The sequence below is a fragment of the Hippocampus bargibanti genome, linkage group LG04, assembly GCF_051943395.1.
Source record: "Hippocampus bargibanti isolate YZ-2025 linkage group LG04, ASM5194339v1, whole genome shotgun sequence".
NCBI lineage: Eukaryota > Metazoa > Chordata > Actinopteri > Syngnathiformes > Syngnathidae > Hippocampus > Hippocampus bargibanti.
The window spans coordinates 7,774,744-7,802,018 of NC_142737.1; the positions used below are offsets into that span (position 1 = coordinate 7,774,744).

Sequence of the window (27,275 nt, forward strand, 5' to 3'; positions counted from 1 at the left end):
GATTGTGTGAGATGTTCGCATTTGCAGCCGCGAATTAAAACGATCTCTATATGGATGTCAAATGAGAAGGTTGTGTTTGACATCGTAGGAAATAAAACGAATTCAATGTTTTTCTTGGCTCCTGCGTGTTTATTTGCCACATCCTATGGACTGGGCCTCCAATCATCGTGCCAAATCTCCAGCACCCCCTACAGTTGAGCCTGCGCATAGCAATTTGTATTTTTTTTTAATTCATGCATAAAATAATGGAATACCCAGATTAGGCAGAATCAACCCATGCTTTTAATGAATCCATTGCATATAAAACATTTTTTTCATTCTTTTTCACTTTTTATACATAAAGTCGTATGCTCTACAGGTCTATCCAATAGACTGCAATGAACAAAGATCCCATTAAACATTTGGAATTGTCTTGTGAAACGTCCAGACAAGTTGGCATTCTAAAGACATGACCCCCCTCCGTCGCCCCCCCAAAAAATAATTGTCCTGAACACCTTTTTATTTTCTTCTTTTTTTAAGTTACAGTTTGTGTTTTTCCTTTAATACAGTTAAAAAAAGAACACACACACACACACACACACACACACACACACACACACACACACACACACACACACACACACACACACACACACGTACACACAAAGAACAGACTGTTTCCATTGGGCCAGGGCTGTTTCGCATCTACAGTATACGTGTCAAAAGAAGTGTCTCTGTTAGCTCAAGAGTCTGGTTCTATTGCCAGGGAGGGAAGAAATATAAAAAAAGGAAGCAAGGAAGGACTGAAGGAATGATGCGTGTGAATTAGCGAAACACGCCCACAAACATGTCAATGTTTCAGCCAAATTTAATGCAGCAGCGGCTGAGTGAGTGTGTGCGTGCGTATGTGTGTGTGTGTGTGTGTGTGTGTGTGTGTGTGTGTGTGTGTGTGTGTGTGAGTGTGTCGCTAACCCTGTGTGCTTTCCATGGGGAAAAGTTTGGCTTCAAACGTGGAAAAAAGGCAATATATCAAGAGGTGAGGCCGTCGCTACGGTGACCCAGAGGGACCATAAACTAAAAAAAGCAAAATGAAATGTACATGTTACGAAGATAACACTATATAATAATCGATTTTTTATAATTATTTTTAACCAAAGTATTGCTTAATTTGGTAAAAATATTTGTTTTTAACTCAATCACTGCCATTCACGAATTTATTTGGGAATTGAAAATATGATGAAGAGCGCCATTCGCAAATTTTTTTCGGGTTATGTTTTTTTCATGTTTGGGTGCCGATAAAGCGCTGGCCATGGCAGCTAATGTTTTTTTGTTTTCCACAAGGGGGCAGCATTTCCCAGTCTTTCAGGTTAGCGCTTTGTTCCAGCTTCAGCTGTTGCTAAAGCGCTATATAAACCAATGTATGTTATTGCATTGTATTTTGGACAACCGCCCTCATTTCGAGCTCATATAACTCCAGACTCATATAATTTAGGAATTAACCTTTTTCTGATGAAAAAATATAGTCTAAGGTTTCTAACACTGTATCAAATATTTATGTAGTCCTAAAACACAATATTCTGTGGGTCCTGGAATTCAAATGACTATGACAAAAACCCAGTTTTGCACGTGTGGCAGTGAATAAGTTAATTTTTATTTTTGTAGCTATGTCAATTTTTAAAAATAGGTTCCCGTTCCACTTCCAAACAAGTTGTTACAAAAGCTGATGGCTGTTCTTTTGTTTGAACAAATGCTGTGATTTAATGATATCGTATCTGTCATGTTTCGGTTTGTGACCAACGGGTGGCATTGTAGGGCCCCGCCTGAAGCTGCACAGCTGTTGGTCGTTTTAATCAGTAGCAGTTGAAAGGACTCCCAGCATGACCATTCAGTGTTGGGTCATTATTTGTTTCACTCTGTCAGGTTTGTTTCATCTTGTCATGTTTTACTCATGGTTTTATTCGCTACTGTGGACCTTTTTGTTCTGATGACTTTTTTTTTGTGGGGGATTTTGTTCCTGCCTACTTTATTATATCCAATTTGTCAAATAAACCCTGCTCCTCCCTCCTCCCTGCTTTTTAAGGGGTCCACCACCACCACCACCTTGCAAATCGTTTCACTATGTCATTTTTTTTTACATTTTGCTGCGATGCAATTCCATTTTGCTTCCGTAAAAACTGTCAGAGGGATAAAAATGGATCGCCATGATTGGATGTGAATGAATATCAATAATGTTTTGAAAAATTGTGTTTGGTTTCAAAAACAACTCTAAAATATTTCCGGTCATCTGCTTTCACAAAGAATTTGAAAGAAAAAAAACCCTGATGACATTTTAATAATTATCGGAACACATTGTAATGTCCCTCCCCTCTACCCCAATATATGCCACTGCTCCAAATTTAACACAACATGAACATTTGACTTTTGTGAAATTGTCCCTGTAAGCCACCGTAGATTTCGAATGCAGCAGCAGAAGAAGAAAACAAAAAAAGGGTGACAGTGTTGAATTTAAGGCACAGCCCATGGGCCAAGGAACAGTTTTTTTTTTTAAATAATTTGGCTTAAACCCCCCTGTGGCTACCCACTTCCCAAGCAACCATTGAAAAAGAAAATAAACCCTCCCGACACATTCTCTCAACAAGAGGTACGCGATTTCAGCCACACCATCACCAAAAGGGATGATAAAGAGTCAACCATTTCCAACAAACGGTGTTATGATCTTAATAACATTAATGATAATAATAATTATTATTACATAGTACACACACAATAATAAATAGCATGTTTGTAAACAGCGATTAAACGGAAAAAAGATTGTACTACGGGTAAGGAAAAAAAGAAATTTGGCACAGAAAAAAAAGAGCTCAAGTCAAGTGAAATAAGAAAAATACAAAAAAAAAATCAGTGTCGTCTTCTGGTGTGTCCTTTCTCTTTTTTTTTTTTTTTTGGGGGGGGGGGTTGGTAACTGCTGTTGATATTTTATGTTCACATATGAAGGGGCGGGGAAAAAAATGAATAGTCGGATTTTAGAACCATTTTTTATGCTACAGTTAACAACCATTATTTACTGTAGTCATGTTGTATGATTTAAAGGACAACCGACACCATTTTTTTGTTTCCTAACTGACATCAGAAAAACGTTTTATAGCATCTAAAATACCCAAAACACGCAGGCTGAAATTTTTAGTCAAATGCAAAACACTAATAAAAATGACTTAAACTACTTCAAAATGACCTCGGAAATGGCGAGTTTCAGAAGGTCCCGCCCCCTTGTTCGTGACGTCACGCTAAGACGTCTTGCCTTCCTCGAGAATCAAAACAATGGCTTCAGATTCGGAGAAGATGCTTTCTTGTTACTCATCCTTGTTATGAATATGATTCAAATAGTTCTGAAGAGGAAAGCATAAATGTTTGCAATCGATTAAAGAAGTCCTTCCGTATAAATTTGAGCCGTCAGGACTCCCAGAAAATACACAAGATGGCGCCCAAGCTCTGTTGAAAAAGGGGCTGATTTGTCTGCTGGGAATTTGTGTCAAGTCGTATCAAATAGTAGTCTTGGTGCAACACACAACGATTCACCATCGTGTTATTTACGTGTTTTCCTTCTAATTTCACCATCAACACGGATCAACATGAAGTTTTCAGACCAAACAAAGTACCCAAAATGCATTGTGTGTTGCTTTCTTGGTTAGAGGTGTTCCAGACGTGACGTCACGGTAGATATCGTCACCAACTCAAAAACAAGACTTCCTGAATATTCAGCGCGAGTCTTAAAACGTCAAATATAGCTATATACGGTGACATCTTTGTAAAATACGCTCAGTAGAAGTCATTTCAAGCGATTTTACAAATTATGGACACAGCTTGTCCGGTGGCGTCGGTTGTCCTTTAAATAAAGGGTGGAAAACATTGAAATTGACAAAAATGTGTGGAAATCTGTGGGTTCAATGGTTTGTTTGAAAAAATGTGAAAAGTGTAAGGAGTGTGGGAGACATGTTGGCACGTGAGAGTAAAAAAAAAAATGAGGTGAAATAAAATGCACATTTTAAATAAACCACACCAACTTAAGTAAAAAATAAACAGTATTGAATGAAACATATAACGACAAAAAATAATTCCCCAAAAAAACCTCAAATGTGTGACTGGCTTGAATGTGATAGAAAAAAAAAAGAAAAACAAACAAGGAGTGACAAAAAAAAAAAAAAAAAAAAAAAAAAAAAAAAAAAAATCAACCCGCTAATTGCTTCACAAGGTTACGAGTTGTGTGGAGCACTTCTTTGCCTAATGCACAAAAGAAAAACAAAAGAAAAACAAAAGAAAAACAAAAAAAGTGCTTATTTTTCATTTTATGGACTACAAATCATTGCATTGTGTCCTCAGGATGTGTTCAAAAAGAACGGTTAGGCAACAAGAAGATTTAAAGGCTTCACCCCCACTTCAACCTTTTTTTTTTTTTAAGTTCACTTCCTCCACCTTCAAAATAAAAAGCTATTCATAAAGACCGAGCAAGTTAGCTGAGTGGGAGTATATTAAGGAGTATAAATGCTATCGGAGCAAGTGCAAATGCCTCACGAAACTCTCTCTCTCACACACACACACACACACACACACACACACACACACACACACACACACACACACACACACACACACACACACACACACACACACACACACACACAGAGTGGGAGGGGGACAAAAAGACATCATATGCTCTCACTCGATAGAACAAAAGTGTAGAAAAGATCAAAAGTCAACAAGACACCATCCTTCTGCTTTCGTAGGAAGACTTCCACATCCGTAATGTGTTTCCAAAGGCCATCACACACACACACACACACATATACACATTAAAACATAGAAGAAGAAGAACAAAAGATGGACGTACGGCGCCTCAATGTGAACAGGAATACAAAGTTTTCCTGAGTGCAAAGAAAAATAAAAAGGAAAGTGACCGAGTACCATTTGAGCGGACATGTTGAAACCAGACGTGCACTTGGCATGTTTGAGCAGCGCTCTCACGTGTGCTGGGTGGCAGCTGAAGCCTGATCCGTACTGTAGGCCTTTTGCAAATCGAAAGGCCATTTGAAACCGTGTTGCAGTTTGACTCTGCGGATTATTTCTCGTCGGCGTTTTTTATTTCTAATGGGCAAAACTAAAGTTGTGCTGGTAACTCCAACCGATACCTTCAAAGCAGTACAGATGACGGCTGAAGAAACCTTTTTATTCGATTGAGCAGGACGCTTGTTAGGTAGCGTGATAAATTTGCTGCAGTGAATCGGGAATTTCTCCGACGTGAGATGAAAAGATCGTGAACTTGTCGACTGATTTTAGCTATGTAGGGCTCCCCTTTTTGGATTTTCGGAGTCAAGTGGATTTCAACACGTTTCGAATGGCCTTGTGAGAGTATGCGTGAAATGTTCATCTTTCACTTGTGTGCTACAGTCTAGAGCAGGCTTGAATGGAACATCAAGTCAAAAAAAATGGCTTTACCGTAATACGTTCCATACGCAATAACTAGTCTAAAAGAACAACATCTTAAATCAGGGTGTCAAAGTCATTTTTTGCCGCGGGCCACATTGTAGTTATGGTTTCCTCTCGAGGGCAGTTATGAATTTGGGGAAGCCATTAGAATGTTTAATTCCCTCCACATATTACATACAGAGCACCCAGCAAATTAATGAATAACTCGTTTTCAAATCTGAAGTCAAGAATAATGACTTTTATTGTGGTTGACATCCAAAAATATGAAATTTTGGCTCAGATTTTAGCAATCATCATGGAATTTAACAAGTTTGATTTGCTTTCGCGGGCCGAAAAAAATGATGTGGCGGGCCGGATTTGGCCCGCGGGCCTTGACTTTGACACTTGTGTCTTAAATCTATATTGCATCCGTCCATCATAAATTAAGCAGAAAAGTCCATCTGTTATTACCCATCTCAATGGTCTGCCATTTTCTCTTGTCCTGCCACTCGCTATCGAGCGCCAATGCGTACCTGTAACTGTCGTGGCTCGGAATTGAAGTGGATTGGATTTACGTGGGACAGGAGATATGAGACAATCTTTTTGTGTCAATGGATGCTACAGCTTCGTGTTTGCTTTCAACATTTAGCTAGTAGCAGACGTGCACATTCCACCATGACGTCCCTGATCCACTGGTGAAAAGGACGCTTTGATGCTCTCCGCGTTCATCTAGAACTGCTTCATGCTACAAATAGGATGACTGTCTGTGTCTTTGTGTTGTCATATTATTTATTATTTAGTTTTCTTGTTTTGACTTCAAGATGGCGCCGCGACAGTGGCTGCCTTTCCAGCACCTCCTGTATTTTGTTTTTCTACATTACTATCTTCGTCTTTTCATAACTGTGCTGCTGTGAAATGTAAATTTCTCCACTTTGAGACGAATATAATCCAATCTAATCCAAAATAACATCACAGATTCTAAAATGTTCAAATTGCCGACTGTCAACAGCAAATGGCAGTAAGAGACAAAATGGCCGCCGCCTGAGATCAATACAAGTGAATTTTCTGCTTGATTCATCCTCTAAAAACGCAGAGAACATATGACGGTAAAGACAATTTTTGAATTGATGACTCCTTTAAAAGAAGTGTCAGAACAGGACAGAAGGGGAACACACAACCAAGATAAAAACATACCCCCCATAAAAATAAAAATTCTATAAATAATCATTACTAAGAAGAGCAGTTCATCACCCCAGTAGCTGTTATGTGTCAGGAGTTTTCACTTCCTGTTCCTCCTCATCAACTTCCTTCCGTTCCACGACCACCTCTTCTTCTTCTTCTTCCTCCTCCACCACACACGTTTGCGAACAGGAAGTGTCCCCCTCCTCCACTACCTCCTCTTCCTCCGCTACCTGCTCGTCCAAGGGAATCTCAGTGCATTCCGAGTCCTGCGTGCAAAGTGTTTTGGAGTCCGTGCAGCTGTTTTCCTCCTCGTCGTCCTCTTCCTCCTCTTCTTCTTCTTCTTCATCCTCCTCCTCCGGCTGGCTGCCGCTATCTTTTTCCGTGTCCGACTCGCCGTCCTCCTCTAACGTCAACTCGAACTGGAATTTGTCCCCGCCCGGGTGCCTCCCGCCGTCCTCGGGCTCACCCAGGGCGGGCGAAGGGCTTTGGGGGATGGTGCTTTGATACCACTCCCGGTTGTCTTCTAGCATGTCCAAAATGTCCTGAGCGTCCGGATGTACCAGGTCGGCCCAGGTCTCCCACAGAGGGTGAACAATGTAGTCGATGAAACCCACCTGCGCATTGCGGGAGGAGGGGAGCGGGGGAAATTAACGGAACGTGATACCACATACTAATCATAAACCACTAAAGCAGTAAAGTGATACCATTGCTTGCGAACTTAATTTGTTCCCAGAAAGTGTGTATTCCAAACATTAATTTCCCATAGGAAACCATTAAAATGAGAATAATCTGTTCCCAGGTCCCAATAAAACATAATTTTCGACTAAATAAGGATTAGAATTACACACAATATACCTTATTTTAGGTATAATAAATTTCATATGGTATTGTAATTAAAGAAATAAACTATACTATATAATAAAGTTGTTTTATTTACCTTTGTGATGGCCGTTGATGGCTTGATGGAGTGGATAGTTTTTTGCATAAAGTGTCTCAAGGAGCTCTGGGCAGTCCATCTTAGAAGTTGTGATATTGCAACAGCAAAGATGCAGGCAGACACACGAGAAACTTCATTAATAGCTGGTTCCCTTTCCGGTATGTTCTCTTCAAATTGTACAGATGGCTGTTGCGTTTTGTTTGTGGAACCTGATTGATGGGATATATTAACCTTGCAGTCTACACTGTGCCTTTGACCTATCAATAAAGTTGAAACGAGTCCAAATTTCACTGTGTTTTCGATCAATTTTCTCACCATTTCACTTTTGTTTTTTTCACTTTTGTTTTTTTGTTTCAAGCTTTGTCGTCTCCCTTTTGTGGGTGTGTGTTTCTGTAACACCCCCCGCTCACTGTTGCGTGTGTCCCCTCCCTCCTCTACCACGGATCTTGACCAATCACATGCAGCATTAACCGAAGACTGGGGGCGGGGAATAGAGAAAAAAAAAGATCCTGCTCCAAGAACCGGCTCATTCGCGAATGACACATCACTCATTGTGGCGCTCCGTGTGTTTCCCGAAAAATAGTTTGTATGCCAAGATTATATTCTCGCGAATTTAACGTTCGTAAAGTGAAACATTTGTTTAGCTAAAGCGTTCTTAAGCCGAGGTATCACTGTACTAAACCAAGTACCACCGGAAAAGTACCAAACAATCTGTAAATACTGGCGTAATGACTAACATCAGGGCGCTTTTTATATTTATGTACAGCAGTACATTTCATACAATCAAAGACCAAGAGACGGGCGGCCACAACATACCTTTGTCAGAGTACCACTGAAGTAGGCGCAAAAGTGAAATGGAAAGTCTCACCTGGCTCTTTTCAACGGAGGCGTTGTGTTTGTCGCACATCGGGCTGATCTCCATGCCTCGCTCCCTTTCGCGATCGCCCTGGCTGAAGAACTCTTCCATGATGCGGTCGGTCCACTGCCGGTATAGCTGCAGGGGCTTTGTAGGGTTGCTAAGGTCGGCGCAATGCACCATATTCTGGAGCACCTACAGAAGTCGAGTCCACAATTAAAAATATGTAGTTAGTTTTCCATGTATTTTGATCAGACCGTGTTTGGAATGATAGCAGACCTGTATCCGATCCGAGTAGTTGTCGAGAAGCAAGACTCCCGAGCTGGTCACCTTTTTGGTTTCCACCATGGTTTTCAGGTCAGCCAGTAGATTCATGTGTTTCGACATGTCAGTAGCCAACACCTAAGATGAGAAGTAGCACAAGATGACTCATGAGAATCTACACAAATAAACACAAGGAAACACATTATGCAAAACTGTAAAGTGGTTTCAAACCTAGCATGAAAATAACATGCAATATGTCCGCCTGGGCTCACTCAGTAGACAATGATGAATGGATGAACTTGACACAACACAGAGAGAGAGATGGCGAGCTAGCTAGTGAAAAAGAATAGCTAATCAGCTAGCCAGTTAGCTAACTAGCAAACGAGTTACCTAGCTAGATAGATATATATAGAGAGAGAACGAAAGATAGAGAAATAGAAGAGAGAGATGGCGAGCTAGCTAGTGAACTAGACTACCCAACCAGTTAGCTAACTAGCTTGCTAGCGATAGAGAGATAGATAGACAATTAGAGAGAGAAAGAGAGATAGAGAGATAGAGAAATAGAAGAGATGGCGAGGTAGCTAGTGAACTAGACTACCCAACCAGTTAGCTAACTAGCTTGCTAGCGATAGATAGACAATTAGAGAGAGAAAGAGAGAGAGAGAGATGGCGAGCTAGCTCGCGAACTAGATAGATAGATAGATAGATAGATAGATAGATAGATAGATAGATAGATAGATAGATAGATAGATAGATAGATAGATAGATAGATAGATAGATAGATAGATAGATAGATAGATAGATAGATAGATAGATAGATAGATAGATAGATAGATAGATAGATAGATTCTTTCACTCACAATGTCGATGACCATCTTGCGCAGTGATTGTCGTTGTTTTTTGGTCAGATTCTGGAAGATGTCGCAGTTCTCCTCCTGCAGCAGCTTGAATCCAACGGCCAGATGGTGGTTCTCCAGCACAGATGCGTCGTTGTACATCAGTGCCAGCTCAGAGTCTGTCGGGAAGGAAACCGCAGCACTTTTACTATTTTGCGACATATCGGCAGTGAAACTCTTGTTGCTTAAACTTATTTAAAGGAACAACAAGGAATACTTGTTTGCTGTTCTTATATTCATAAGAAGAAATGTTCTCTGAGAACTTTGGCACTGACATGGCGGGAGCCCTGACCGTTCCACAATGATTGACTGCAAAAAGCACGCCTTGAAGTCATTTGTAATAGCTGCGCCCTTTCATTCAAGTCAGCTCATGAAGCATGTTGTCCTTTTAGTGACTCTGCTTAGTTTCCCAGAAGAGCTGTTAGCGTGAGTGGCTAATAATGTTGAGTCGAAGCTGAAAAGCACGACTGATGGTCCGCTTTGAACTCCGTCCACCTTCCTGCCAGCACGAGGTCACCTGTCATCACGCGTGACCGCATGCACATGCGGGAAGATGTGCTCCGGCACGTGAATGTCACATTTGCACAAATGTGTGTGTGTGTGTGTGTGTGTGTCTGTGTGGGCATTGGTATATTTTACAGCTAGTAATGTGAGTGTGTCCACCAATGCTTGAAATACTGTATTTTTCTTTGAGGAACAACTTTTCTATTTTGAGGACTACATACAAATTCAAAGCAGTGTAAATAACCGTAGACTCTCTTCTTTCATCAGAAAAAAAGAGTTAATTCCTAAATGATATGCATCTGGAGTCATATGAGCTTGAAATGAGGGTGTCTGTCCAAAATACAATGCAATATATAATTATTGGTTTATATAGCGCTTTAACAACAGCTGAAGCTGGAACAAAGCGCTAACATGGAAAAAAAGGGAATGCTGATCCCTTGTGGAAGGGAAAAAAAACCCATTGTCAGAGGCCATGGCCAGCGCAATATCGGCACCTAAACAAGAAAAAAAATTAACAAATTCGGGAATCACGATCTGTCATATTTTAAATTCCCGAATAAATTGGTTAATGGCAGTGAATGAGTTAATTTCTCAATATTACATTTGGATGTCATTATTCACTGATTAATTTTTTTGAATGAGTTGTAGGATTCCTTAGCTAAATTGATTAAATCTAAACTCTAATGCACTTTCATAATAATAATAATAATAATACATTGTATTCATAAGCGCTTTTCAAAACTCTCAAGGTCACTTTACAGTCAGCAGCCACGTTCACTCAACCCGGAATAATTCAAATAGATAAAAAGTTAGCTATCTCGCGAATAGATAACTCATAGATAGTTAGCTAGATAGTTGGATAACTCAAATAGATAGAAAGTTAGCTAGCTAGCGAATAGATAACTCATAGATTGTTAGCTAGATTGTTGGATAATTCAAATAGATAGAAAGTTAGCTAGCTAGCTAATAGATAACTCATAGATAGTTAGCTAGAGAGTTGAGTAACTCAAATAGGTAGAAAGTTACCAAGCTAGCTAATAGATAACTAATAGCTAGCTAGCCAGCTTACTTGTAGATAGTTATCTAGATAGTTGAATAACTCAACTTGATAGAAAGTTAGCTAGCTAATAGATAACTTTTGAAAATATTTCTTGTGCAGATCTCCTAATTGGAAAATCAAAACTCATAACTGGAGTGCGAATTAGTGATATTTCTCCTGATATTGTAAATATTCAATATACCATATCAATATCATTTTTATTTTCTCACCCAACTGACGTCACCCTCCTCGATGACGTCGGTTGGGTTGTAATTTAACATTGTCATTTTGGTCCTGTTTAACTATGCATGTAGTTACGTATATTAAATAATTCATGTATCATTATATTAAATAACTTTCTCTCCAGAACTTATTAAATTGCCAGCTATTTTTCTGTTCAGTTGTATACTCTCTGTTTCTCAATAATCCAGGCACTGAAAATAACCACCCAATGTGAAAATGGCTCAAACTGTGTGCATTGTCTGGAAGCGTACACCGTGTGTCGTGTGAACTAACGTGACGTAGGTGCTAATTTTTCTTTTTTCAGAATGTGCCGCTTTTAGACTCACTGGTGTTGATGAGGAACTGGTTCGACACCCCAGGGTGGTCGACGTCGTGAATGGCACTGGCAAAGATGGCGGCCAGGATCTCCAGGTCTGTGAACACCGCCTGCTAGCCGGGGAGCAAAAGGGATGGGCGGGAAAGGGGGGGGATCAGAAACCCACCGGTTTTAAAAATATCCCCACAAGCACGAGTCATTGATTGGAGTGAGCTCAGGTTTGATTGAAGCTTATTTTCGGCGTGCTCACCAGTGCGTTCTTGAGTACACAGACTTAAAAAAAAACAGCACTTGGCAAGAACACAGGACAAGTGTTTTGAGGAGGAAAAAAAACTCAGGTTGGCATACGAAAAAGTCACAGCGTTATGAGACAAAAAATATGATTATAAAGAAAAGAAAAAAAACAAATGTAAACTGAAGATGTCATTCCACGGAAGAAAAATTCAAATGTTACTTGAAGGACCAAAAAAAAAAATTATTTACAAAAAAAAGTTAGTGTTACAAAACTAAAGACTAGAGTCACAATGTCCAAGAATGAAAGATGTATCGTATTTTCCGGTGTATAAGGCGCACCGGAGTATAAGGCACACCCCTTATGAATGGTGTGTTTTCAAACTTTTTCCATATATAAGGTGCACAGGCGTATAAGCCCAGTGTCTGAAATAACGTCTGCCCAGACACCCGGGGCGTGCAACTTACTGAACGTCTCAGCCCGGGTGGCTGACAGCTTTTTCAAGAAAAAATAATAATAATAACGAAATACAGTAAAGTCTCGTTATATTGATATCGGTTATATCGATAGTACCGCTTATTACGATACTATTTCTATGAACGCAAGGTGAAAATTACATGCGCGCAGGGTCGGATATATCGATAGTCCCGGTTATATCGATATTTTTTCGGACTCCCGAAAATATCGATATAATGAGACTTTACTGTATTTTTTTTCAAATCAAGTGTTCGCTTTATTCCGATTTCAAAATCTTCGTTCGGTTTGGAAATTTCTGAATTTCGGTTCGTTTGGCAATTTGCATACTCGGCAGCCAATCAAAAGCCTGCCTCAAATAACTTCCTGCTTCCGGGTGCATGTGCATATCATTTTCCCAAGTAGACTCACAGAGAACACAAGAAATTCGGGAGATTGTCTTGTTTTTGAGGGAAAAAAAGGAACTTACAATGTTACAAGACGAAAAAGTTCACTTTTGACAAGGTTCCAATGAGTTTATAAGTGCACGTGTGCGCGCACGGTCCTGACCTCAAGCGCAGGCGTGGAAAGCAGCACGTGGGTGGACTGGGTGACGTCAGCTGCGTGGATATTGTTATGGTAGGCCACGTCGCCGTGATAGTGGTCCTCTAAGGTCATCAGGTAGGTGACAAAGGTGTCCAGTGGAATTTTAAAGGTTTTTAACAAATCTCGCTCCTGAAACAAGCAACACAAGAGCTTTTAAAATACAAAAATTTGAACTCCTATTGCTTGGTGGCGGGATGTAAGAACCTGGAATATGGTGTACATCATAACTGTCAACGGCCGATTCCCAGAGAATTCCGAGATCTTAAAAACGTTAAGGCCCCATTTGTTCACGTGTTCCAGCTCCTGGTGAGAAATGAGGAGACATATTTTCATTCTCCAGCAAACAGCCACAACAGAAATACAATAATAACTCGTTTTTTTTTTACCATAATCCATTCTAGAAATCTGTTTGAAAACCGATTTGTTTGAAAACCGATACACCACTTCCCATGATAATCAATATAACAATTTTTAATCCGTTCAAAGTCTAGGAAACAACTTTTTTGAAGCACTTTTTTACAGCACAGATGGGATAAACACATAATAATAGAGCAAGTCATTTGTAAAATACTATTAAAACAAATTGTAATTTATTTTCACCAACTATAACATCAAAATTGAAATATTAAAAACATATGTCTGCCACGGGGCGTGATGTCTCAGTTTGGTTGAGAACCGAACTTTGGTTGTATACCGGGGCATAAAAAAACCCTGAAATTTTTGGTTCAAAACTGATTTGGATGAGAACTGAGATGTTTGAAAACCCAAGTTTAAATGTAATAATAATAATAATAATAATAATAATAATAATAATAATAATAATAATACATTTCATTTCTAAGTGCCTTTCAAAACTCTCAAGGTCACTTTACAGTCACAGGATCAATTTTTCTGTGGGTGAGCAGCGGCAGCCACACGCGCCAGCGTTCAGTCAACCCGGACATAACTCAAATACATAGAAAGCTAGCTAGCTAAGAGTTAGCTAATAATCACTCAACCCAGAAGTAACTCAAATAGATGGAAAACTAGCTAGCTAAGAGTTAGCTGATAAACACTCAATACGGAAGTAACTCAATTAGATAGAAAGCTAGATAGCTAGCTAATAATCACTCAACACGGAAGTAACTCAAATAGATAGAAAGCTAGCTTGCTAAGAGTTAGCTAATAATCACTCAACCCAGAAGTAACTCAAATAGATAGAAAGCTAAGATAGCTAGCTAAGGGTTAGCTAATAATCACTCAACCCAGAAGTAACTCAAATAGATAGAAAGCTAGATAGCTAGCTAAGGGTTAGCTCATAATCACTCAACCCGGAAGTAACTCAAATAGATGGAAAGCTAGCTTGCTAAGAGTTAGCTAATAATCACTCAACCCAGAAGTAACTCAAATAGATAGAAAGCTATCTAGTTGGCTAAGAGTTAGCTAATAATCACTCAACCCGGAAGTAACTCAAATAGATAGAAAGCTAGCTAAAATGGAGAGCTAGTACTACGTTGGTGCCATCTTCCTGTTGTTGTGGTGTTTAATTAATTCATGGGGGTCTTTCTTTTTTTCCCCCGAAATGTTTAAACATTGAGCTGAAGGGGAAAAAAAGAAAAACATTGCCTAGAAACTTCAACAGGACCAAATTATACATCCAATTTTCTAGTCGAGACAAAAACTCCATTGCCCATATTCAATCTGCTCAAAACTGGTTTGTGGTATAATTATCACCCTCTATTGGTAAAAAGTTAGAACTGCAGTCAATTTTTTTCCCCACTTTCGAGTTGTATCAATACCTCATAGCTTATAGCAGGCGGTCACTGTCCAGTAAAATTGAATAGGGTACCTTGCCCAGCTCGTCCTCGGTCTCCGTTTTGACGCCAAAGCGAGGGATGTTGGAGTTGGTGAGACTGGACGAGTGCTGCAGCTTCTTGACGCCGCTGATCTGAGACATGGGCTTGTTCTTCTTCTCCTTGTCCTTCTGAGACTGAGGTGAAGGCATCTCCACTTCGTGCTGCTTGTCTATGAAAGGCGGTAGAATCAAGTCAGGAAGTGAGTGAGGAAAAATGTCACAGTTTTGAAAATAAAACATTAATAACAACTAAAACACATTTTTGGAGCATTGTAAAATTGCACAAAAAATATTCCCCATAATTTTAAGATTAAAAGAAAAGTCAGATGAAAATAATGATTTTAAAATAAAAACGCAATTTTACAACAAAGGTAACAATGCAAAAGGCCAAAAAAAAAAATAATGAGGAAACATTTTGGAAACATTTTAACTCATTCACTGCCATTCACAAATTTATTCTGGAATTGAAAATATGATGTGCAGTGCCATTCCTAAATTTGTTCGGGATTTGTTTTTTCATGTTTGGGTGCCGATAGGGCGCAGGCCATGGCCGCTGGCAATGTTTTTTTATTTTCCACAAGGGGCAGCATTTCCCCTTTTTTCCATGTTAGCGCTTTGTTCCAGCTTCAGCATGTTGTTAAAGTGCTATATAATAATAATAACAATAATACATTTAATTTCTAAGCGCCACTCTCAAGGTCACTTTACAGTCACAGGATACATTTCTGTTGTAGGTGAGCAGTGGCAGCCACACGCACCAGCGTTCACTCAACCTGGAAGTAACTCAAATAGATAGAAAGCTAGCTAGCTAGCCAATAGATAGCTAATAGATAGCTACCTATTGGAAAGCTATCTAGTTCGCCAATAGATAGCTAATAGATTGCTATATAGCATGATATTTTGTGGGTGAGCAGCGGCAGCCACACGCGCCAGCGTTCACTCAACCCGGAAGTAACTTAAATAGATAGAAAGCTAGCTAGCTAGCCAATAGATAGCTAATAGACAGCTATATGTTGGAAAGCTAGCTAGCTAGCTAATAGATAGCTATATATTTTTTGTTCTTTTGACTTCAAGACGGCACCGCGAGAGTGGCTGCCTTTCCAGCAGCTTCTGTGTTTTGCTTTTCTACTATCATTTCTTTCATAACTTTGCTGCTGTGAAATGTAAATTTCTCCACTGCGAGACTAATAAAGGCAAATCCAATCCAATCCAATATCGACCAGCTTCATAGCAATATAGTAGTTCATCGATAGCTAGCTAGACAGCCAGCCAGCCAGATAGCAAATAGCAAGCTAGCTAGCTAGCTAGCTAGATAAATAAATCAAGAAATATTCAGAATAATAATACTATATTGAATGTTTATATAGTCCTAAAACTCCATATTCTATGGGTCCTGGAAAACCCTGGCACTGGAGTGGACACATTTTTGCACATCATTTGGCAGTGAATGAGTTAAAAACAACTGAAACACATTTTTTAAAGAATTAATTTTAGAGTAAAATGGCAAAATGGCAAAATAAATAAAAATACAATTAAAATAAAAGTCAGATGAAAACAATAATTTTAGAATTAAAAACGCAATTTTACAACAAAGCAAAACATAAAAACTTACTGAGACGCAAACATTTTAAAAGAAAGTAGAATGAAAATGATCAAAAGATATCAAGACTAAAAGACTGCAACGTTACGATGCAAAATCTAAATGAATTCAAAACAACAAAAAGTTTGACGGAATTCACCAAGAAAATAAAAATTAAATGTGTAAAAAAAAGTGTATTTATGTAGAAAACAGACAACAGCAAAACATGTGATTCTAAGTCTCTTTTGGATTGAACATCAGTCAAAATACATTACCTGACAAACTTGGATCTCTTTCTGACACAGACAAAAAAAAACGCATATCCGACCGAATACATAAAAATTCACTCACCTAGGAAAGTGCTGGAGATGAACTCAGACACCTGATTCCCAGAACGACTCATTTCTGACAGGTGAGTCAGTTCCCGGTTCAACATCCTTTTGAACTGCAAAACACCACACAAATCTTGTTATAGAGCGACAGACACCGCATCAGGACGCAACATACAGGAGACTGTAGTGCCACTTGCACTCATCCATGTTGTTCGGCGGAGGACACCCTGGACTGGTTGCCAACCAATCACAGGGCGTGCATAGAGGAACAACCATTCGTGTTTAGAATCACACAGAGGGACAATTTAGAGAATGTTCCATTTTTGTATGTGGGAGTGGACTACCCGGAGAAAAGCCACACAGGCACGGTGAGAATATGAATACAGTGATACCTCGGTTTACGAACCCCTTGGCTTACGAACTTTTCGGTTTCCGAACGTTAAATTTATGAACATTTTACCTTGGCATACAAACTTTTTTTCGTACACGGAGCTGCCTCAATGAGTGATGTGTCGTTCGCGAACCAGCCCGTTCTTCTAACAACAAAATGGCAGTCGACTGTTTTTGTCCTCTATTCCCCGTCCCCAGTCTTTGGTTAAAGCCACGTGATTGGTCAAGAATGCAGCAGTGAGGGGAGGTGGTTTAAACATTAAAGAGACAGGCAGACGACAGTGAGAGAGTTTCAACTTTGATAGTTGAAAGTCATAGTGTAGACTGCAAGGTTAAAATATCCCATCAATCAGGCTACACAAACAACCCGCACAAGCCATCTGTACACTTGAAAGCTATCAACCCAGCTAAACAGAACACAATTGATGAGGAACTAGATACAATTATCACAGACAAAGCACTTAAAAGGGATCATTCCTCAAGATGATGAAAGAAGAAGGTTACGTTCCTCATCAAGTGTTTAATGCTGTTGAAACAGGCCACTCCATTCCATCAAGCCATCAACGACCATCATAAAGGTAAATAAAACAACTTTATTATACAGTACAGTTTATTTCTTTAATTATAATACCATAGCACATTTATCATACATACAATAAGGTATATTTTATGTCGTTTTAAGGCTTAGAAAATTAGAAAGTAGAAAATTCGATGAGAAGGTTTCTTCAGCCGTCATCTGTACAAAAGTCCCGGTTTATCAACGTTTATAACGTTTATAACGTTTATCAAACCGATAAACACGCTAAGGCAAAAATTAGTGCATCCAAAAGATAGGCTACCAAATGAAAAACAAAGTAATGTAGTTTATTCCATACATTGTAAGAATGAAAATTGTAAAGAGCAGTACATTGGGGAGACTCAACAAATTCTCAAAAAAAGACTTTATCAACATCGCAGGGATAATACTAGTGGGCCTCAATCGGCAGTACATTTGCACCTAAAAGCTAGCAACCACTCATTTGACGACAATGAGGTTAAAATCTTAGCGAAAGAACATAGATGGTTTGAAAGGGGGGTAAAAGAGGCGATTCTTATAAAACAACAAAATCCTTCATTAAACCGGTCGGGTGGTGTGAGGTTCAATTTGGATCGTTCATACAATAGCCTGCTCAGGCAAAACAGGTTAGGCAACTTTCGCAATGCTGATGAGGGTCGTTATGCTGATGAGGTGATACCGGGGGGAGTGGGGGTAATAGGCCAATCGTTAGTCAGGAATGTAGGAACAATCAGTGGGGCCACAGGGGGGGGTCCCGCGCCCCCCCCCAACCTGAGAGTAGGGACCTATCATAGCTGTGTCCGGCGCCACTAGGTCTGGACATTAGGGATATATAAATGGGGCCGATACGACCAGTCAGACTTTAGTTCGCTGACGAAGTCTCTTGGATAGGAGGCGAAACGTCCGAAACCTTCACTTTTGTACAGATGACGGCTGAAGAAACCTTCTCATCGATGGACCACTCCTGTACGACTGAGAGCTTACACAGACGTAAAGTAGAAAATTGTGTTTTATGGGGCCCTGGGAACGGATTATTCTCATTAGAATGGTTTCCTATGGGAAATTAATTTTTGGGATACACACTTCTCGCCTTACACACTGTCTGGGAACCAATTAAGTTCGTAAGCCAAGGTATCACTGTACTCCATACAGGAAGGTGATGTCATTGTAGGAGATGTTCACCCTTCTGGCATCTTGACTGCTAATTTCCAAATCATCATTGTAAAGGTTTTTTTTTCCCTCAGGGGTTTGGGTGCGGGGGTCCGTCGAAGTCATACCTAATTGTAAGAGAGGGCTTGTGCCTGTTTCTTTGGTCACACAGGTCTGACAGGAGTAGCAGGGGATAATTTTGTGATTGGATGGATAGAGGGTGCTTGAAATCGGAGGATTTTCCATTGTGCTTTTTATAGGAAAATTGCACCACAATACGTAACTACTTTAAATAATAAAAATAAAAACAAAAGGAAATATTGTTTTGTCCTAAAAAAACTACAAAAATCCACTTCCTTCAGACTAAAAATGAAATACACATGAAGTGAGTTTTGGGGCTGGTTTTAAAGATATATACATATATATTTAAATAGATGTAAATATATATTTAATTCCATGTTATCTAAATTAATATAATCAAATAACTAACAATATAATAATATAACAATATCATAAATAATTTAATATAATACAGAAATATTAATGTATATAAATTATACATTTTAACAAAATTAAAAATAAAAAGAAACCCTTTTGTCCTGAAAAACAACAACAAAAATCCACTTCCTTCAGACTAAAGACGAGATGACAAACAGTACAAGTGAGTTTTGAGGCGGGGTGTAAAGATATATAAATATATATTTTAATAAATGTAAAAATATATTACATTCTATTTTATCTGACTTAATATAATATAATAAATAATAATATAACAGTATAATCAATGAAATACAAAAATAAAAAATATATAAATTAGAAATATAATTATATAAAAATATATACAATAACAAAATATATATATTATATTATATCATATAATATATTATATATAAGATACCTAATATATAATATGATATAGAATATAATGTATAATATTTATTTATTTATGTATTTATATATTTATCTATTTATCAATGTATCAATTTTCCTTATTCATTCATTCATTCATTTATTTATTTATTTATTTATTTATTTATTTATTTATTTATTTATTTATTTATTTATTTATATTTCTCCATGTAAAGCGCTTTGTTCCACTTCAGCTGTTGTCAAAGCACTATATAAATCAATATGTATTGTATATATTGTATTATGTCCGTATATTAATGGGGCACATGAATCAGTATGGATCACTTGAAATAGATCATTTTAGCGCCGCTAGTCCGCGTCATTGACTTCTTACTGAATAACACCCACATAACCCCCCACTCCCCACAGGGTCACGTGAAGAGCACTTTTATGATTTGAAAAAGGAAAAACTCTGAAGACTGATGAATACCCATGACTCAAATAGATAAACACGTGTATATAAATGAATGAACATTAACAAGTGAACTGAAAAGCTGTGTGACGCACTACAAGAAGACTCCCTGGAGAATGGCGCAACCTTTGTGTCACTAAACACTTTTTTTTCAAATGTAAAGATGACATGTTTTTTTGTTTATTTGAACAAGTCGCTTAAATTACTTTTCTTTTCTCAAAAAAGCAATTTAGCAGTAAAACATACACACACATTTCCATCAATGACGCATCACAGAAACAAAATCATTCTATCTGCAGTTGTACTATTTCAGCTGATCTAACATCTCACCTTAATGTATCCCCAGGACACAGAGAACAAATAATTCGCGTCAGGCATTTTGGCAAAAACAAATATGGCTAAAATCCACCAAAAAGTGAAAATGGAATGTGCAAAGTTCCAAAGCTGAAGTTCAGAGAGGGTCTTCACGGTGCTTCACACTCTGCTAGCATCCGCTAAGGAACGTCAGGTGGAATGTGACTTCCCCCAAAGATCAGACGGGAGCATACTTGTGAGGGATGCGGGAAGATGGGATGTGAGGATGCACCCCCCCTCCCATAAAAAAAAAAAAAAAAAAAAAAGAGATGGCTTGCCACAGAGAGGAGATAGCAAAGCGACTAAAAATTTGTATTACGGGCTGGCTGCCTTCCTTCCTGCCTGCCTGCGCTCACGCCCGGATCGACTGGGCGTGAGCGACACGAACTCACCCCCTGCCACGCACACAGGCTGCTCCCCACGCGACGACAACCAATCGGAGAGCGGCGCACGACCGTCCGCTGAGCTCACCCTGCTTTTTGATTGGATCGGATTGGAAGGAAGCTTAAGCTCACCAGCTGTGCGATTGGCCCAAAAGTGTGGAAAATGTACCGTCCTGCACCTTCATGCTGAGGCAAATGTGTGTGTGTGTGTGTGTGTGTGTATGCATATTCATATGTATGTGATCACCTGAACTCGCGTGACTAAAATGACCTCATGAAAAAGGAAGCTGAGATCATACATGTAACACTGAGTCACCGGGATGAACTGCTCCACAAATCTGATGGAGTAGAGTCATACAAACAAACAAATCAACAAATAAACAAACAAACATAGAAATAAATAGATAAATAAACAGACGGATAAATAAATATTTAAATAAATAAATGGCTGACTGAACAAACAAACAAACAAACAAACAAACAAATTAACTAATAAATAAACAAAAATACAAAAATGACTGACTGACTAATTGAACGAATGAAAAAGTAAATACATTAATGAATAAACAAACAAATAAATAAATAAATGCCGGATTGAACAAACAAATACATGAATAAATAAACACAAAAATAGATTGATTAACTGGCACACTGGCCGATTAAATGAACATATGGACAAATAAATCAACAAATAAATAAATAAATGGCTGACAGAAGGAACGAAGAAATAAATAAACAAACAAACAATAGAAAATGACAGAATGAACGAACAAATCAAAAAAAAAATAAAAAAAAATAAAAAATGGCTGACTGATTAACTGAACGAATAAGTAAATAATTGAAGATAAACAAACAAATAAATTAATAAATGGCTGACTGAACAAAAAAATAAAATAAATAAATAACCGACCGATTAAACGAATAAACAAATAAGTAAACAAAAACAGTAAAGTCTCGTTATATCGATATCGGTTATATCGATAGTACTGCTTATTACGATACTATTTCTATGAACGCAAAGAGAAAAATTACATTCCGCAGGATCGGACATATCGATAGTCCGGTTATATCGATATTTTTTCCGACTCCCGAGAATATCGATATAACGAGACTTTACTGTAACTAACTAACTAACTAACTAACTAACTAACTAACTAACTAACTAACTAACTAACTTACTAAATAAATAAATAAATACAAAAATGGGCAACTGAATGAACAAACAAATAAATAAATTAACAAAAAATATGATTGACTAAATGAACGAACGAATACGTAAATAAATAAATGAATAAATAAATAAAATAGATGACTGACTGAATGAAAAGGAAAAAACAAACAAATGAACCAACAAACATAAAAAAATGACTGACAGACTAAATGAATGAACGAATCAGTATCTAAAGGAATAAATAAATGGCAGAATGAAATACACATAAAGAAAACAAATAAAGAAATAAACAAATAAAAATAAATAAATAAATAAATAAATAAATACAAAAATGGCCAACTGAATGAACAAACAAATAAATAAATTAACAAAAAAATATGATTGACTAAATAAACGAATGAATACGTAAATCAATCAATCAATCAATCAATCAATCAATCAATCAATCAATCAATCAATCAATCAATCAATCAATCAATCAATCAATCAATCAATCAATAAATAAAATAGATGACTGACTGAATGAAAAGGAAAAAAACAAACAAATGAATCATCAAACATAAAAAAATGACTGACAGACTAAATGAATGAACGAATCAGTATCTAAAGAAATAAATAAATGGCAGAATGAAATACATAAAACAAATAAATAAAGAAATAAACAAATAAAAATAAATAAATAAATGAATAAATAAATAAATAAATAAGGACTGACCAACTGAATGAATGAACAAATAATAATAATAATAATAATAATAATAATAACCAATACATCAATCAATAAATATGACAAAAGCATGAGGCAGAGATCTTATTCAAATCAACTGGTGTTGTTTTACATTTTCTCTCTGTCGAGAAATCTGCAAATTTTTTTGCTCTATAAAAAAAAGAAATTCTTCTTCAATTTCACAGTGATGAGGGCTAATGTTCAAGTTCATGCGTGTAGTGTGTCAGGTAAAAACATCACCATTGACTTGCCAGCCATCATAAGCAGTGAGAGTCATTTACGGCTGCAGTGAAAACAGATGAGGCCAATGCGATGTCCTATCACAGACACACACGGACATATGTGCAGCCCGTCGTGGTGATATAACGCGCACGAGCGCGTACTTATGGATCGCTGGGAATGGAGGTGAGAAGAAAAAGTATCGGGTACAAATTGCAAAGTGTCACACCAGGCTGAGCCAGGCCCCAAAAGCAATTTGTTCTTTGGCACAGTGACCAAAAATATAAAACTCCTTTCTAAACGACACCTGCACATGCTAATGGAATTGCCACTAACATAAAGTAGGGCGTGATAGATGAACACTTTCTGAGATGATGCAAGTCTACTCAAAGGGAACTTCCCAAAAAATGGCTCGGAGTGGTTTTCAGGTTTTTTTTCTTTAAATAACAACAACACCATTTTTTTGTTTCCTAACTGACATCAGAAAAACGTTTTATAGCATCTAAAATACCCAAAACACGCAGGCTGGAATTTATAATCAAATGCAAAACACTAATAAAAATGACTTAAAGTGTGCTAAAACTGCAACAAAATGAGCTGCAAATTGGCGAGTTTCAGAAGGTCCCGCCCCCTTGTTCGTGACGTCACGCAAGGACGTCTTGCCTTGCTCTAGAATCAAAACAATGGCTTCAGATTCAGGGAAGATGGTTTCTTGTTATTCATCCAGTTATGAATATGATTCAAATAGTTCTGAAGAGGAAAACATAAATGTTTGCAATCGATTAAAGAAGTCCTTCCGTATCATTTTGAGGCGTCTGGACTCCAATGTAGCGTTCCAGAAGATGCACAAGATGGCGCACAAGCTCCGTTGGAAATGGGCAGATTTGTCTGCCGGGAATTTGTATCAACTAGTATGAAATAGTTGTCTTTTACGATTCACCATTACATTATTTATGTTTTTTCCTTCTAATTTCGCCATCAACACGGATCAACACGATGTTTTCAGCCCAAACAAAGTACCCAAAAATGCATTGTGTGTCGTTTTCTCGGTCAGGGACGTTGTATACGTGAAGTCACGTCAGGAATCGTCACCAACTTGAAAACAAGACTTCCTGAATATTCAGCGCGAGTCTTAAAACGTAAAATATAGCTATATAGCTATGGGACGTGGAATCTTTGTAAAATACGCTCAGTAGAAGTCATGTGAAGTGATTTTACAAATTATGGACACAACTTGTCCGGAGGCGTCTGTTGTCCTTTAAATTGCCTCCATTTTTAGATATGTTAACTTATTTTCCCTGATTATTTTTTATGTCTTGGTGTAAAAGAGATTTAGTTGATGTATGTAATCTGCTTTTATACTAATAAATTGAAAAAAATGAGAAATAATTGGTCAATGAATCAAAATTTAGCGACAAAAAAAACAAATGCTTCTTAATTCTTATATGCAATATTCAGTGCCGTTCATGAATTTATTCGCGAATTGAACATATGACATAGAGCGCCATTCCTGAATTTTTGGGGTTTTGTTTTTTCTTGTTTGGGTACCGATAAAGTGCTATCCATGTCCTCTGGTAATGTTTTTTCCCTTCCACAAGGGGGTAGCATTTCCCTTTTTTGCTAGATAAAGTGCTATATAAACCAATACGTATGTATTGCATTGTATTTTGGACAGCCGCCCTCATTTCAAGCTCACATAACTCCAGACCGATATCATTTAAGAATTAACTTTTTTTCTGATGAAAGAAGAGAGTTGAAAGTTTCTTACACTGCCTTGAATTTTTATGTAGTCCCAAAACTCAATGTTCTGTGGTCCTGGAATTCGACTTCTTCTTTTCCTTTCGGCTTTTCCCTTGACGGGGTCGCCACAGCACATCAGTGTCCTCCATCTTTAGAGGTTTGATCCGCATGTTTGTTTTGGCCAAGCTTTTACGTCGGATGCCCTTTCTGACACAACCCTTTGTATTTTTCCGGGCTTGGGACCGGCACAAGAAGACTTATGTCCCTTTGTGGCTACAGAACAAGCAACTCGCTCAGTAAAAGGCTCCCCAATATGAGACATAAAAAGCGATCTTGAATTCTGCGAGACTAATAAAGGCAAATCCAATCCAATACAATCCAATTATTATTATTATTGTTATTATTATTATTATCAACTGAGAAATAGCTAGAAAGTTTCCTCCCATGAACTAAGTTTTCCAAATGTTCTTTTTAACTGAAAAAAAAACATCTTTCACTTTCGATTAGATTTAAACACAACAGGACCAAACAAAAATCTGAAGCGCGGATGCTACCAAGAAAGCCATTAAACTGCACGCGAGTTAGCTTTTCCATATTGTCTTCAACGAATCATCAGGAACGACTGCGTCTCAACGTGAATGCGAGGCACCTTGTTGGCACAAGTCACTGTTGCCATGGCAACCTACTATAGTAAAGCCGTGGATGCTCGGTGATGTGGTGATGGAGTGGGGTGAACGCATTCTCCTGCATTTATATGAACTCAACGCCGGATGACATCAGTGCTTTTTGTACCTTTGTCTTGCCGTTTCTAAAACCCACCTACAACCCCTTGCTCTTTTTTTTTTGGGGTGACATCACAAGGTGTGACGTCATCACAGATGATCAGCATTCAGAACGAATGTGCTGTGGTCTCACACACACACACACACACACACACACACACACACACACACACACGCACACGCACACGCACACGCACACACACACACACGCGCGCACCCTGACACTGACTGAGCATGCTCCTTGGCTGCACGCTGATGCTATCGCTGGCACGGTCGAAGTGACGTGCTGACAATGCTAATAAATAAACGAGCGGCTGTCATTGGTGACGTATGATCAGAGACGACACGCAGTCAGCGTAACTGCGGCTGTACAGTGTACGCTTCAAAAATTGAGACGACGCTTTAATTTTCTATTATGACTCAATTTTTTTTTATCCAGCTACATTTCTCAACTGATTGAAACCATTCAAATATCCGTTTTTTTTTACTGAAATTCAGTCAGATGCCACAAGGTGTCGCCAAAGGGTCATCTAAATTGAAGTTGGTGTGAAGCATGATTGTGGACGTGGTACATGGCAACAGAAAGGCAAGCTTTGTATGCTGATATGGGGAGGAGCTAAATTAAGCCGGTGTCGTTAGAAGAAAGTACAGTGAGACCTCAACTTACAAACACCTTATCTTACAAACTTTTCGTCTTACAAACGTCAAATTTATGAAAATTAAACCTTATAATAAGCACTATTTTCATAATACACACCCACCACGGCTGGCGGAGTGATCTTCGGCGGAAGCACACGACCGAACAGCACCAGAGGTTAAGTTACCAACAGTCCTTATGGAAGGCGACTCTCCTTCCATAAGCCATCAACGACCATCAAAAAGGTAAATAAAACTTTATTTTACAGCACAGTTTATTTCTTCAATTATAGTCCTCATGTAATGCGCCTCTCTTTCTAAACAGCAATTCCCTTTGACCTTCGACCTCCAACGCCATTCCATCAAGCCATAAATGACCATCACAAATGTAAATAAAGTGACTTTATGATGCAATGCAGTGTATTTCTTTCATTACAATACAATAGCACATTTATTATACATAGAATAAGGTATGTTGGGTGTAGTTTTAAGGCTTATTTAGTTGAAAAGTATATTTTATGGAAACCCGGGAACGGATTATTCCCATTTTAATGGTTTCCTATGGGAAATTTATTTTTGAGATACACACTTTTCGCCTTACACACTCTGTCTGGGAGCCAATTAAGTTCGTAAGTTGAGGTCTCACTGTACGTACACATAGGATTCATAACAATTGTGTAAATGCACACAACTCTAGTATTATCTATGTCTATGTGTTAGGGATGCTTCTAATTGGGACCCCGTGGGGTGGGCTAATAATAATAATAATAATAATAATAATAATAATAATAATAATAATAATAATAAATTTCAATTTAAGCACCTTTCAACGCTCTCAAGGACACTTTACAGTCACATAATTTACATAGGTACTGTACTATAATAAATAGAATACAATCACAAATCAAATACAAATAGAATACAATAAATAAAATACAATTATGAATAGAAACAAGAGAAGGAGCTACACAGAAAATGCGATTTTAAATAGGTGGGTTTTGAGATGGGATTTGAAAGTGGGAAGAGAATCGATGTTACGAATGTTGGGAGGAAGTGAGTTCCAGAGTTTGGGGGCAGAGCAGCTGGAAGCTCTGTCCCCCATCCTGCTGAGACGGGCAGGGGGGGGGGGGGACAC

The 27,275-nt window shown here is 38.2% G+C and overlaps 1 protein-coding gene across 5 annotated transcripts in view; it reads right to left on the reverse strand.

Annotated features, from left to right (window-relative positions):
- Window positions 1-264: 264 nt before the first annotated feature.
- Window positions 265-27,275, reverse strand: part of pde4d (phosphodiesterase 4D, cAMP-specific) — a 239,740-nt gene continuing 212,729 nt past the window's right edge. For all 5 annotated transcript variants that reach the window (XM_088993806.1, XM_088993805.1, XM_088993808.1 and 2 more), the window contains 9 exons: window positions 16,732-16,825; window positions 14,796-14,971; window positions 13,172-13,270; window positions 12,932-13,096; window positions 11,687-11,786; window positions 9,539-9,693; window positions 8,694-8,816; window positions 8,427-8,609; window positions 265-7,235 (listed from right to left, as the gene is read on the reverse strand). In XM_088993806.1, coding sequence (XP_088849932.1) covers window positions 6,702-7,235; window positions 8,427-8,609; window positions 8,694-8,816; window positions 9,539-9,693; window positions 11,687-11,786; window positions 12,932-13,096; window positions 13,172-13,270; window positions 14,796-14,971; window positions 16,732-16,825 — 1,629 coding nt within the window. In that variant the 3' untranslated portion in view covers window positions 265-6,701. The remainder of the gene's footprint in view (window positions 7,236-8,426; window positions 8,610-8,693; window positions 8,817-9,538; window positions 9,694-11,686; window positions 11,787-12,931; window positions 13,097-13,171; window positions 13,271-14,795; window positions 14,972-16,731; window positions 16,826-27,275) is intronic.